At 38.8% G+C, this 13,994-nt stretch overlaps 4 protein-coding genes and 1 pseudogene across 6 annotated transcripts; 2 read left to right on the forward strand and 3 right to left on the reverse strand.

Annotated features, from left to right (window-relative positions):
* Positions 1-775: 775 nt before the first annotated feature.
* On the forward strand, positions 776-3,103 carry LOC121766314 (dnaJ homolog subfamily B member 4-like). Its single transcript, XM_042162572.1, has 2 exons — positions 776-1,664; positions 2,380-3,103. Exons 1-2 carry the CDS (start codon positions 1,171-1,173, stop codon positions 2,825-2,827), a joined length of 942 nt encoding a protein of 313 aa, XP_042018506.1. The 5' UTR covers positions 776-1,170; the 3' UTR covers positions 2,828-3,103.
* A 23-nt stretch (positions 3,104-3,126) lies between these two features.
* LOC121766316 lies at positions 3,127-4,012 on the reverse strand (annotated as a pseudogene).
* A 462-nt stretch (positions 4,013-4,474) lies between these two features.
* Positions 4,475-7,074, forward strand: LOC121768784. 2 transcript variants are annotated; one of them, XM_042165333.1, is made up of 4 exons: positions 4,475-4,879; positions 5,605-6,043; positions 6,139-6,364; positions 6,450-7,074. In XM_042165333.1, exons 2-4 carry the CDS (start codon positions 5,780-5,782, stop codon positions 6,515-6,517), a joined length of 558 nt encoding a protein of 185 aa, XP_042021267.1. In that variant the 5' UTR covers positions 4,475-4,879; positions 5,605-5,779; the 3' UTR covers positions 6,518-7,074. The 2 variants fall into 2 exon arrangements, 1 of the variants encoding a protein (XP_042021267.1); XR_006043413.1 differs by having other exon boundaries at positions 4,476-4,879; positions 5,605-6,029.
* A 400-nt stretch (positions 7,075-7,474) lies between these two features.
* LOC121769307 lies at positions 7,475-9,154 on the reverse strand. Its single transcript, XM_042166071.1, has 3 exons — positions 9,079-9,154; positions 8,638-8,989; positions 7,475-8,305 (listed from the first exon to the last, which is right to left on the reverse strand). Exons 2-3 carry the CDS (start codon positions 8,818-8,820, stop codon positions 7,910-7,912), a joined length of 579 nt encoding a protein of 192 aa, XP_042022005.1. The 5' UTR covers positions 8,821-8,989; positions 9,079-9,154; the 3' UTR covers positions 7,475-7,909.
* Positions 9,155-9,224: 70 nt separating this feature from the next.
* Positions 9,225-13,822, reverse strand: LOC121769305. Of its 2 annotated transcripts, XM_042166070.1 has the most exons (5): positions 12,962-13,822; positions 11,924-12,135; positions 10,830-10,907; positions 10,370-10,724; positions 9,225-9,670 (listed from the first exon to the last, which is right to left on the reverse strand). In XM_042166070.1, the coding sequence occupies exons 1-4, from the start codon at positions 13,659-13,661 to the stop codon at positions 10,383-10,385; spliced, it is 1,332 nt and encodes a 443-aa protein (XP_042022004.1). In that variant the 5' UTR covers positions 13,662-13,822; the 3' UTR covers positions 9,225-9,670; positions 10,370-10,382. The 2 variants fall into 2 exon arrangements, with proteins under 2 accessions (XP_042022004.1, XP_042022003.1); XM_042166069.1 differs by lacking the exon at positions 9,225-9,670 and having other exon boundaries at positions 10,276-10,724.
* Between the last annotated feature and the right edge of the window lie 172 nt (positions 13,823-13,994).

Below are 13,994 nucleotides of genomic sequence, written 5' to 3' on the forward strand. Positions count from 1 at the left end.
ATTAATTGCAAGATGTGACAAACTTATCTTATTTTGGTGTGTTCATAGTTTTTTTTGTTTATTGTGGTGTTTTCTTTATTATGTTGATTTTTGCCCAATCTGATTGAAGGTTTTCTTGTGTTTTGATTCAATAGATAAAGGATATTGTTTATGGTTTTTGCAACATAGTAGCATTACAAAAATCCCTTGTGTATATCATTCATATCATTACAAAAATCCATTGTGTATATCATTCATATCAAATTTCATAAACTTTGGCGGCAATTTTCAGCTATAACGACAATTTTTTGACTGTACCATAAATGAATCAACAAAATTTTTTATTAAAAGTAATAAAATATTATAGTCATTTTGTAGGTCAAGATTAATATATTTTATTATTTTGAAATTTATGAATAAGTATTAATTTCAATTATATGAAGAAGTCAACTTAGAAATCACCGTAAACAAATTTGTCCACTTTTTTGGTATACATTTTTTGACCGCTAAATATACGTTTTCGAGTACGCAACAAACTAATCTTTTTTACTCAAATAAAAAAAAACTACATTCAAATCTTAGACGATTCATTTTTTTTATATATGACGCAATCCAAGTAGTTAAAGCAAAATATTTTTACTCCTTGAATACTCTTAAAAGATCAAAATTAAACTCAATTTATAAAAAAAATTATTTTACTTTTCGAACCCACAAACATTCAACTATACACTTGGTCACCCTATAAATTAATCTGCCCCAGGCAGAAGAAACATAAAATAAAACAAAACAATTGAAAAAAAAAGAGAGTAGAAAACATGTTCTTTTGTTGTTACTTTTGGTTAAGTACTTTTGGTTGAGATGGATTTATTCTCGTGATCATTCCCAAACACGCCCTAGGATTTCACGACCACTTTTCTTCCTCTCCTAACTGTAATCTCAGATTCTCCAAAAACTCCTCTCACTTTAACCAACCACCTTGAAAATATCGACACTCACTCACCTCTCTCTTCCCCAATTCCAATTCCAATTCCTCACCGGAAAAAAACTCCAATTTACCGTCTCCCATTTCGCCCTCTTCCCTGAATTTTCCTTATCGCACCTCGAAGCATTCCGATTTTCGATTTTTTGGGGGGTTTAGTGTCACAAAAGAGGGGAAAACCAAAAAAGGTGGAATCTTTATTCAGTTTGGAAATGGGGGTTGATTACTACAACATACTGAAAGTGTCTAGAAACGCGACGGAGGAAGATTTGAAGAAATCGTACAAGAGATTGGCGATGAAATGGCACCCTGACAAGAACGCGGTAAACACTAAAGAGGCGGAGGCCAAATTCAAGCAGATTAGTGAGGCCTACGATGTCCTGAGCGATTCGCAGAAGCGGCAGATCTACGATTTGTACGGCGAAGAGGGGCTGAAATCGGGTCTCTACCCGCCGCCGAGCTCGAAGGACAGGGATTCCGGCTACGGCGGCGGAGGGGCGGGGTTTAAGTTCAGTCCCAGAGATGCAGAGGATATTTTTGAGGAGTTTTTTGGTGGAATGGATGGAGGGAGTAGTGGCGGCGGCGGAGGAGGGGAATTGAAGAAGGCGGCGGTGATGGAGAGTAAACTGGCGTGTAGCTTGGAGGATCTGTATAAGGGGTCAAAGAGGAAGATGAAGATATCAAGAATTGTTCTTGATGGGTCAGGGTAGGTGATTTGTTTATTATTTATTGTGTTTCTTGAATTTTTTAATTTTTTGTGTCCAATTGTGATGAGATTTGTGAGGTTTATTGCAATTAGTCTAAGAAAGTTTGTGAGAATTTTTGTTGCTTGTTTTATGGTTAATTGATATTCCTTATTGTAAAGCTTTTGGCTTTGAGAATATTGGGTTTTTGGCCTTCTTGTGATTGAAGTGTGAATGAGGTAGGAGACAGGTTTTCCTTTGTTCTTATCTTGGTTTGCTATTTTGAGAAAAAGCATTACTTTTAAAGGTATATGTTTCTTGTTTTAGGTGTTGGTGGATAGAAGACAATAGAGTTAAACTGTGCTTCTTTTTTGTATAAGCATCTTCTGATGTATGTTCTGTGCAATGTTGCATCGCTTGCTCGGGTTAGCTTGAAGTCCTCAGGTTCATCATAGTGTCGTGGTTGTGGTTTTGTGTGCATTCTTGATCCCAATATGAGTTTTGCTATGTTGGATGTGTTCACGTCTAACTCAGTAGTTTGAATTGTTGTCATAGTATATGTTTTTCACTCGTTTCTTGCTTGTTCTTTCTGATCTCGAATAATATTAGATTCTCAAAAAATTTGTCAAGATGCATGAATTCTTAACCAGAAACATGATGCTAGAGATATGATAAGTGTTTGCTGCATTCTTTTGTTGTATTCTTGTTTTCATGTGAGTATCATGTTGTCTATTGCAGCAAGCCAGCCACAGTTGAAGAGGTTTTATCAATACACATCAAGCCCGGTTGGAAGAAGGGAACCAAGATTACCTTTCCTGAGAAAGGGAACCATGAAGCTGGCGCTGCCCCGGGAGACCTAATCTTCATTGTCGACGAGAAGCCCCACCAGGTCTTCAAGAGGGATGGCAATGATCTAATAATCAACCAAAAGATCTCTCTGCTCGATGCTCTCACAGGAAAGACTCTGAAAATATTAACCTTAGACGGCCGAGACCTCACTGTCACAGTGTCGGATATCGTAAAACCTGGCTATGAAATGATGATCCAGAACGAGGGCATGCCTATATCGAAAGAACCAGGCAAACGCGGAGATCTACGGATCAAGTTTGACATCAAGTTTCCCTCGAGACTCACGTCTGATCAGAAATCGGACCTCAGGAGGGTTTTGGGCAGGACATCCGGTTAATTCTTGGGTCAGTCGGAATGCTTATTAATTACCCATCTTAACTCTATTGTATATTCTTGAACCAATCGATTTTCGGAACAGAAAAAAAAAGTTCCTGTGCATAGTAGGCAAAGCAGATTGAGATTGGTTTCCTTTTCGTGCTTAGCGAATATCTTCTAGCTCAGACTTAGCTGCTAAACAGAAATCTTCCCTTGAAATTGATGTGGAAATCTGTAAAATGCAATATTTCTTTGTAATTTTGTTTCAAGTTATATATCTTGATTTCTTGGTTGTTTCTTTGGAGATGTCTTGTTTGTTCATTTTTTAACACAGAAATGTTCCTTTTACTATTTGTTTGGCCCAACTCACCACTAGAAACATATGGATTGCACTCTCTCAACTATTTGTGTGTTTAGATTCTATGCTTGTCAATCTTCTTCCTCAGGTCTTCCTTCTTGGCTCCTACAACCTTGTCGACCTCTCTCCCACTTTTCATCAGCACGAAAGTCGGCATTGTCTGAACCCCGAATTCCTGTGCCACATCCTGTTCGTATAATTACAGAAAGATCAGTTTTTTCAGACATAAATGGCTAGAATTTTGACTAAAAACAGGGCATCGTCCATACATCCAACTCATCAACATCAATCTTGACGAAGTCCACATCTGTTTATATTTCTGCAAACTCATCCACTGCAGGTTGAATATACTGGCAGTGCCCGCACCAGGCTGCTGTGAAGTCGACAACGAGCTTTCAACGCATGAGAATTTGTCAGAATCTCACATCAGTTCAGGTATCAAATTAGTAGCAAGTAACAAACACAATCTTTACCAGTTTCGGGGTCTGTTTAGAGGCTTCAAAGTGGATTTTCCAGGTCTTCGACGAATGGAAAGCAACCACATGGCCTTTCCTCGTCGCTGATCCATAAGTTACTGCAGGTGTAGTCTCATAACCAGTTGAAACTCCAGCTCCCATCTTCTTCTTCTTCTTCACTAATTTGAATGTATATTTTGGTTTGAATTGAGGATTGCTAGTAATGCTTGATTTTGTAGTGGTTGATGATCCACTTTTTCCATGCAGAATATGTTCCTGAATAGACTCTTTCTTTATGTTGATGGCTTCTATTAATCATGGAAATATAATATGGTTTTCATTGTAATCTATTTCTCATAAAAGAGTCCAAAAATTATTGTGGAGCACTCTTTATTCTAATATTCCTGACTTTTCATTTTTTTAATTTATATTTTATACTCCATTTAAATGTTTTAATTTGTTATAATTACAACATTTTTTGGTAAGAGTGCATGGAACCGGTGCTTTGATGAATAAGCATATATAAAAACGAAGTAGGTATGGTTAGGATTCGTACGAGTATCCTTATCTTGAATCGATCAAATGAAGCAACCTATGTACTCCCTCTTTTTAATTTTTTTTATGATTATGCAAACTACAAGTGCTATTCCATTGAATGTACAAGTCAATTTTCATATGATGAATAAAGTATTCTTTGCATAACGTGCCAAGGGTAAAAAAAGAATCTCTATGGATGACAAAAAAACAACTTAACTTAACCCCTGTCATCTAGATAATGAGGATTCCTTTTTTAACTACAATCGGCGTCTTCTTCAATTCGATTATTTTTTCCATAAGTTAGTTCAGCTTTCTTGTTTTTTCCTTAGTAGCAAGAATATGGTTAGGGCTTGATTGATTGGTAGTAATACGTCCGATAGAGATATTTATATAGGCTTTTCTAGCTGATTGATAGGAATGTTAGTCTCCCGGGTTTATTTTCTTGACCCGCTAAAATTTTGTTTATTATCTACCATTCACAGAATAGGCAATATCACCAACACCCTTCCGATAGTGTGAAACCCAAATTTACCAATAGAATTTAGGGCACTTTGCAGACCATTTTGCCCTTCAATTCCTCTTCTTCTTCTTTGTTGTGGCCTCACCCCAAATTGAAGTGAGAGCTCCAACACTTGAGTTTCTCCAGCTGTGGCCATAAGAGGACGATCGATTTAGAGGCGAAGGTATTAGCGTAGAAATGACAAACGAACTAACTCAGACTAAGGTGTGTCTATTTCCCCTCAATTGGCTTCCCTCTGTTACCCCTTTTGATTGAATTCACAAATCGATTTTGCTGATATGTTTCTGATATGGCGTCGAAGGGTTAGGGTTCCTTTTGTTACCATTTTTTGTCTAATTCAGAAATCGATTTTGCATTTCTGGTTCTGATATTGCGTCAAAGGGTTTGGGTTCCCCTCTGTTACCATTTTTGGTCGAATTCACCAATCGATTTTGCATTCACAGTTCTGCTATTGCGCTGTAGGGAGAGGGTTCCCTTTGTAACCATTTTTTGTCGAATTTCACAAATGGATTTCGCAATTAGAGGTTCTGATATTGCATCGAAAGTTAGATATAATGTTTTTTATTGACCACTTGTTCCACGAATTTGCAGTAAGGGATCAGTTCATTCAATTCTCAATTGGTTACTGTGTTGAAGGTGTAAGTGAATTTGCATTGAAGTCTAGATTCAATGAATGAGATGTAGAATTTATTATGTATGTTGTACTGAAGTATACTTTTGAAGTATACTTTTCAGTAGAAAGATTTCTGTAATTTGAATAAATTGATATCCTAATATTTCTGCAGTTTGGATTGAGCATCTTAGAAACTATGTTGATACCAGTATCTTGTTATGGTTTCCAGTTGGTTGACGAAACAAATTTATGATTTTTGTGGCAATCATTTTTAGCTATTGAAATCAATAATTCTCTGTTTTGCATCGTTCTTTAGGTTGCACGTCGGCGGAAAAAGCTTTCATACTTCATGCTAGTGCTAGAGGAGATATTTACAAGCCATTGCTCGAGCGCATTCCGGCGAATGTACACCACATCAACAGATTGGTTGGTGTAACTGATCGGTCATGCATGGATAATCTACGCATGGATAGGAACACATTCGGTCGACTATGCCGTTTATTGAAGGATGTCAGTGGTCTTTTGTGGATAAGAAGTTTGTCACCGTTGAAGAAATGGTAGCAATGTTCTTGGGTATACTAACTCACCACAATAAAACTCGTGTGGTTGGTTTCCATTTTCTCCGCTCATCGCAGACCGTTTCTTGCTACTTGTACGTTGTCTTATATGGAGTGCTAAAGCTTCATGAGATTTTGCTAGTGAAATCTGAATCTGTTGATGAAAATTGCATCGACGCAAGGTGTAAGTGGTTTAAGGTTTGGTTATTTGTGTCAATTAATAGTTGATTGAATCTTATATGCTTATCTCCAACTGAACTAATCCATCTCACTTGTTGTTACTACTTCAAAAGGGTTGTCTAGGAGCATTGGACACGACATATATCAACGTTTGTGTTCCTGCCACAGATCTTCCCAGATATCGCAATAGGAAAGGACAAATAGCCACCAACACATTGGCTGTATGTGACCACCGTCTAAGATTTGTCTATGTGTTACATGGGTGGGATGGATCTGCCGGGGACTCGAGGATATTGCGAGACGCACTCAGTAGACCACTTGGCTTCAAAGTACCAAGAGGTACTATATAATTTATTGTAATTTTTGGCTCAGTAGTTCCACTCTTGTTTTATATGTTCCTATAGCTTAGTATTGTCTTACGCAGGACAATACTATTTGTTTCGAATAGTGAAGGCTTTATCACTCCATACAAAGGAGTTAGATACCATTTGAAAGAATGACGACCCTCTTGTCAAGCCCCTCAGACACCGGCATAATTGTTCAACATGCGCCATACCAAGGCTCAAAACATCATAGAGCGAGCCTTTGCTGTGATGAAAATGCGCTGGGGGATTCTTCGCAGTGCAAGCTATTATCCTATTGATGTGCAAACAAATCTTATCAGTGCTTGTTTTTTGGCTCCACAATTTCATTCGCGGTCAAATGGATATTGATCCTCTTGAAGTGCAAATGGATAGCCAAGGGGACAATGGCAGTCGATCTGATCCTGATGATGATCGAGTGGATTTCATACAGAGCATCGAACCTACCACCCCTTGGGCTAAGAAGAGAGACGATTTAGCAGCTGAAATGTGGCTTGATTTCAGTTCATAATTTGTTGATGAAACTGTGTACTACTTAAGAACTTGTTTTCATTTTGATTTTAGGATTTTCGATATATTCCTGATGGTACTTTGAAATAGACAGAATTTTATATGCACTAGTTGATTTTATGGAAGCTACTGATCCATTATAAATTGCTACCAATTCTAATTTTCTTGGGACTACCATTGTCATTAGTTTCAATTTGTTTTTGTTTCTTTCTCCACAACGTTGCTCACATTTTGCTAAGTATCCATTATATTATGTACAAATGAATTGCAGCGTTTGCAATAGGAACACTAACCCATAGAAACCAAAGTACTAAATAATAAATGAATCAAATTGTGGGGGGAAATAAGCACAGTTAGGCACATAATAAGCAAACAAGGTAAGCAAAATTTTAGTCAAATTGAGGGATTTTTGGCTCCCAAAAAGCAAATAAGGTAAGCAAAATTTTAGTTTGAGGATTTTTTTTGCTCCCACAGATTAAGCAAATTCTCAAACATATTAAGATAACTTATGGAAAACAAATGTAACTTTCTCAAACAAGCAAATTCTCAAACATATTATGCAAACTTTCGGTAAACAAAGGCAACATTGATCACTTCCATTAGAATGAGGAAATAAACAAAGCTTCTTTACAAAAATTACAAAGTCATTTAGTTCCACAACTACAAAACAAGATAGCATATTGTTGAATGTTTGGCCCATCATGGAGCCATCATCAAAAAAACCTAATAACCATTCCACCATTTGCACTAGCAAAGTTCAAAAAAAGATGGAAAACAGTCTAACCAGTCGATCTGACTGCTATATCATGCCATCACTTTCCAGCTTGAACACCACAAATTCAGGGCGGTCATCCTCCGGCATACTCCTGAAGAGATCCAACAGCTCCGACTCTTTGACAAGTTTTGCAGATGTGTAGAATTTTTGCTTCATTGTTAACCCGGAGATTTGTCCTAGCAGCTTGTAGACCTCTTCCCGCTTAGCACTTTATTCGAACTCGTATCCTATCCTTTTTTATAAGGTATCTAGCCGTGCGGTTGTATTGTCATTCATCTTGTTCATGATATCAAGGACACACTCCAGCCGGTCTATAGATTTCCGTTTTTTACCTCCTATTTTGACAGGTTTTTGAGCAGACCTCTCCCCATGAGTGTTGCTTGAATTCCCAGGCTCTGGGATGGCATGTTCACCAACTACTTCATTAGCTACTACTTCATCAGGAAATAGTTCATCCAAGCTTGGATGGTAATCGACATCCATATCCATTGGCCTGCTCCCGTGCATCATAGCAGCGGACTCCGCTGCACCTCTCGACCGAGCACCAACAGCACGATCTTTGCCAAATATCTCTTTCCATTCTTCCCAAAGAGGCCAAGATTTGTTGCGCATGTATCTAGCGTTGTTGTCCTTCTAATTAATATCAGAGATCGAATACAAAGTCATTATGCATATTGAAATAAAGATGGACTACGACCTCAATTGACACATATGAATTATAGCATTGGATAAAATTTTGCAAGCAACCTGTTATAAACTAATTCATGATTCAGTCCAGAGCCTTTGTCCTAGCGGTAAGGAGCTTAGACATTATTGCATGAGGTGCCGAGTTCGAGTCCTCTTGACATTAGTTGTAATTTCCTCATATCTATAGTATACGAGTTTATTTGTAATTCTCTCCCTTATATAGGAGTTAATTTTTTTTTAAAAAAAAACTTATTCATGATTCAATACTCAGCTCGTACCTGCACAATCTGAGACCACTGCTCATCCTCGCACTCTATTTTGTAATCATCGTGTGCATTGAAACCTACCCCGCTCCGATCGAGGATGGAACAAATTGAGGAGTAGTTCTTCTTCCAAGTATTGACCTTCGAGTAAATATGGGGACGGGGCTTTATATCGGTTCTTGGAAATTCCTTTTTCATTGCTTCATGAAGACATTGTAAATATCCAGCTCTAAAACCATTATCGGATTCCACCCAATTGCAACCAATTCCTTCAATCCAGCTATTAGCGTAGCCTCCTCTCGGTCTGACCAACAACGTCTAGACCTATCTCCTTTCATTGCCTTACTTTGACCACACTCACTGCTATCTGTACAGCATACTCATTGACAATTCTTCATTCGTAAGAAGCACCGAGAGAAAGCAGTTAAATACCCAATTTGTAATGCATACACTAACCTTGAAAACTTGTATTCCTTTCGAAAGCATTGGAACGTAGTTGCGAGTCTGCCATAGGTCCTCACCAAAATCCTACATTTTATTTCATGCCATGACATAAACTGCCAACTATGTATAAATATTCTAGATGAAGAAACACATATGAAATCAATCAAGCTCGCCACACAACGTCATGAATAGAAACATGGTGAGTAATTCCCCGATTGAGAGCCAACATAAATCAACTGCCCCAAATTTGGGGGAAAAATAGGCACATATAAAGCATAGCAAATTAACAAACATAGTGAGCACAATACAAACCGCCGTCGACGATTTACGAAACAAAAATATGTTGTTCTAAAACCAGAAACCCTTCAACACAGACTAAGTTTCGGGAGTTTTCATAACGTTAGAGCGAGTAAATACGTGAATCGAAACCATGCCTGATTATACGCAGTGTAGCGTCGAGCGTCAATCTACGCCTCTTCCCTCATCCACAAGCTGCTGAGAGTCTCTCTCAATTGAGGTATGTATATGATTTCTAGAAGGCATTGCTGAAGTTGGAGGGAAGAAAATTTGGGGAATGCATTTTGGGAACAATGACTGCTATCACCTATCAAGCACCAGTTTGTCAAACCTAAGTTAGTAATGTAGATAATCAAACACTGATATGGGATTACTAACTCTGCCCCAAAATATGGAAAAGCATATTACTAATTTATCTGAGATTTTCCTTTCTCTACAATCAATCGCGCCGTTAGTGTTGAGTTAGGTGCAACGAGTGAAAAGAATATAGTCCACATATACGTAACTATCTCATACTCAAGTCCAATGTGAGAAAATTGTGAGGAAAGACTATTTTGTCATCTCATGCGTCGTCCAGCACTTGAAAATCATTCATTCTACGTAAATCATTGAACTTAAAAAAGAAATACTGAACCACTAGAATTTTAGCCACTTATATGAAGATAAAGACATACGTAATGATCTTAAAACACTTTTTTTTGCTAATATCATTATTCCCCCCCAAAAGCTGGCTTAGACTGGTAAATATCTGAGCCCAAATGGCTCAAGTTTGAGTCCACTGTAGCATAGTCTTTAAATTTTAATTCATAAATCCATAAAAAAAGTATAGCATCAAGACTAAGGAGATCACGATATCTTGAACGAACAATTAGCGTGCTAATCGACCAGTAAATCCTAGCTCAGATGGGCAAGTTTGAAGTTCAAAAGTATTTCATTTACTCCTCAATGTACTTCCACATTAAACACACACAAAAAAGGGTGCAGGTTTCCATGATACTAGTACTACCTTAGAAAAAGATCTAGGATGCAGTTTGAGCGTTGCCAGGTGGGCCCTGGTAACCAAAGTTTCCACCCATACCCCTGCCGCCTCGGCCTCTGTAGTTATAATTGTTCCTTGGCTGATAACCACCAGGCTGATCATAGCCTCCCCTATTGCCCCCTCGCCCTCCACGGCCATTGCTGTATCCTCCTCTGCGGCCACCACCACCACGACCACCTCTGTAGTTCTGATATGGCTTACGAGGGGCGTGATGCTGCTCCTTCATGTCAGCATCTGTCAAGTCTTGATAAGCATCACTGTCGGGAATGCCATGATCTGTTTCGGTCTGATCTTCTGATTGATTTTCTACATCTAATCCTCCCTAAGACCAATATGGCGGAACATTAATGAATGGTCAGGGCAGAGAGTGGAAATCGAAGTGCACTGCCTCTAGCTAAATACTTATACTAAGGGGGGAAAGGACTACCTGGTGCAGTTCTTCAACTCGTGCGGCTGCTTCATTGCCATATATTTCATTGTCGTGGGAATTGGGTGACTGTTCTTCCTGAAAGGCACAAGGTTCAGTTAATGGGATACAAAGGAAAAGAACATTACAACTAATATGAAATGAAAAATATCAAGACCAAATTAAACTATGTAGTAATTCGTAGAGTATAGATTCTGACAAATATGGTCTCATATCCACTTGAGTTCTGGTTAGCTTACTTTGACACCGAAATTGACCATGATATCCACTAGATAACCAAAAAATGCAAGAAAATGACCCACTTCTCATTGCTCACTACCATAGCCATAAAGATATTCAGCAATCTTTATTCTGGCAAGGTAGTACTAGTGAAACGAGTTTGAAAAAGATAAATAAAAGGATTTAAAGATGTCAACATAACAGTTGTCGACATTCTTGGGAAAACTCTTGTCTGCTCTTTTACTGGAGGAGGATTATATTAACCGTTCAAATTTTGGACAAATGGAGAGGATGGAGTGGTTGAGTCCAGTTCTTTAACTGGTGGAAGATCATTGGAGAAGACGATAGAGAAAGAGACGAATAGCGTTGAGGAAAAAGAGTTTATTTTGATTTCAGAATTTTTATTTATTTACTGATGATATGGATGGCAGCAGTTCATGATTTAAACTAATATAATCAGGTCATTTTGATATAACAGAAATAGTTTGGTATTAAAATTGGTATTTATCCAATTACACAAGGTCTTTTGAGGTTCTGAACAACAGGCATAAACTTGGTCACGAAGAGATGCTTGGAGGACTATTCTGCGATTATTCAGTGGTATAGATTTCTAAGCAAACTACTTGATCAGTTTCAAGATTCTAAAAAATTTATAAGTATAGGAACTTCCTAAATGATATACATGAGGCTTTGGGGTCCTGTTGCTATAGTTCATCAAGAATTGCAACATTTTCTCGCACAAAGAATGACAGACAGAAAATGATAACACATAATAATTCAGCATCATTCGATTAAAGAACTTCCAATTGTATAGACAATGTCAAACTAGACCTAGTACATTTTAGCAATATATACATATATCATGATGATCTTACCTCTTGCTGAAACTCAGTACCCGAGCTTTCCACTGGGACATGCATGCTGGCTGGAGGAATCACAGAACCATGGACTGGCAGCACCTGAAAAGTATAATTTCCAGCAGCAGCAGCAGCAGCAGCAGCAGCATCAACTGGAGCCTTTATCTCTGGAGTAGTTGTAAAGTACTCTGAAGCCATAATTTTGTTTAACTTTTCCCTCAATCCAGCATCTGAAACAAATCATGTGAGTGAAAAAATGTAAACACTAATTCCTCAAGAAACATCATTTTGCATTGTTGAAAACATATTTTATGAAAAATAAGCATCAACAAAATCACGTAGCAGAACATAATCAGGGATCAACAGCAAAATCACATTTCAAGACAGAATCAAAGTACCGGCCAGAGAATCATATTACAGGACAGAAGATATTGACATAAAAATCACATTACAGGACAGAATCAAGGTACCCACCCTAAATCATGACATGAATCAAGGTACTAGCAAAAAATACATATTACAGGATACAATCTCTGTATGAGCCACATAATTTCATTTGAACAACACAATCAAGAATCACAACAAGAATAGCACAATTAAAGTAACATTATAGTTATAATACATAATTCGGGCTTCGGCCATACAGATAGAGAGATACACATGCAAATATGAATGCCAAGAAAGAGACAAGACGACTTGACGTGATATTAGCTTCACAAATCAGTATTTTAACCAATAAGCCAAAAACAATACTGATAATATCAATCAACACCAGGCTAATCATGCATCGCAATTTACATATGCACAAAAACTAGCTACGCATTGCCACAATCCAAGGAAACATCTCTATCTAAATGATTAAACTCAAACAAACCAAAAATAGCCAGAACTGACAGCTAGTAAAAAAGAAGCAGATATAACTTCAACCAAAACTAGAATCTACGATATGACAATCACACAGTTATTACAAACACAACGAAGAATACGCATAAAATTCACAAATGTAAACATATCACAATCAAATTTCCACAAACAACGATTGCAAGGTGTTCATACAAGTGATATTTGACCCCGCCTCAATTGGTTGATCAGCGTTGGTGAGCCATAGCTTAGCATGCTTCGCACACTTCTCCAGTGAATCCTTATGCGACAAGTTCGAATTAACCGGCCGTGAAATCAACAAACCCCCAACCGCCGCAATCACGTCCAAATCTAACTCTTTCAGAGGATCGCCAGCAGCATCATCATCTGTAACGTAATCGTACGTCAAGCAGCAATTCCTCTCGTGCGTCCTCCTCAGCATGTCATCGTTCGCCCTCATTAGAGTCTGCACATCGAAAATGCTACCGAAATACAGCAGATTTAGCAGATCAGAAACCGCAGAAGCGTCGCCGATCTGTTGCTTCCCCTCCGGCTCGGCGGCGGCGACTCCTTCGTTCGCGAATTCGCCCGACGAGCTGCCGGTTTTGTGGCTGTTCTTCGCTAGAGCGAGTTCAATTTCCTGATCGACGGCGCTGAGGAGCGGCTGGCGGATTTTCTCGAACTCGTCTATGCCGGCAACGACGTAGGGTTTGGAACGGATAGTTTCCTCCTGCTCTTTGTTGAGAGTTTTTCCCTGAGCGCGAGACTCTTCCATCTGCGAGATGCGATTGAGCTTCTTCCGCAGCGCGCGGAGACGCTTGTTGACTAGATTGAGAACCGGTCCTTCGTTCGCGATTTCGGATTGAGACGGTGCTGGTGTTTCCGCCGCCGCCATTGATGATGGTTGGGGTAAGTGCGAGGGAGAGTTGAATCGGAGAAAGCTAGGGTTTTGCGCTGCCGCGGAGCAGCAGAAAGAGGCGAGAAAAAGGCGGGAGGAGGAAGGTGGGGTTTTGTGGACAGATAGATGAAAGGGTTTAAGTGAAGAGAGAGAGTGGATTTTTATTCAGTGTTTTGGAAGAGCGGTGAGATGAGGTGTTTTTTATCACCATTCTGAGCGTCTCCAGTAGGGATGTCAATTTAGCCCGCAACCCGTGGACTGACCCGAATAGCCCGCCAAATTTATAGGGTTAGGGTTGAAAATTTCCAGCCTGATAAAATTACAGCCCGA

Source organism: Salvia splendens, chromosome 15 (genome assembly GCF_004379255.2).
Source record: "Salvia splendens isolate huo1 chromosome 15, SspV2, whole genome shotgun sequence".
Taxonomy (NCBI): Eukaryota; Viridiplantae; Streptophyta; class Magnoliopsida; order Lamiales; family Lamiaceae; genus Salvia; species Salvia splendens.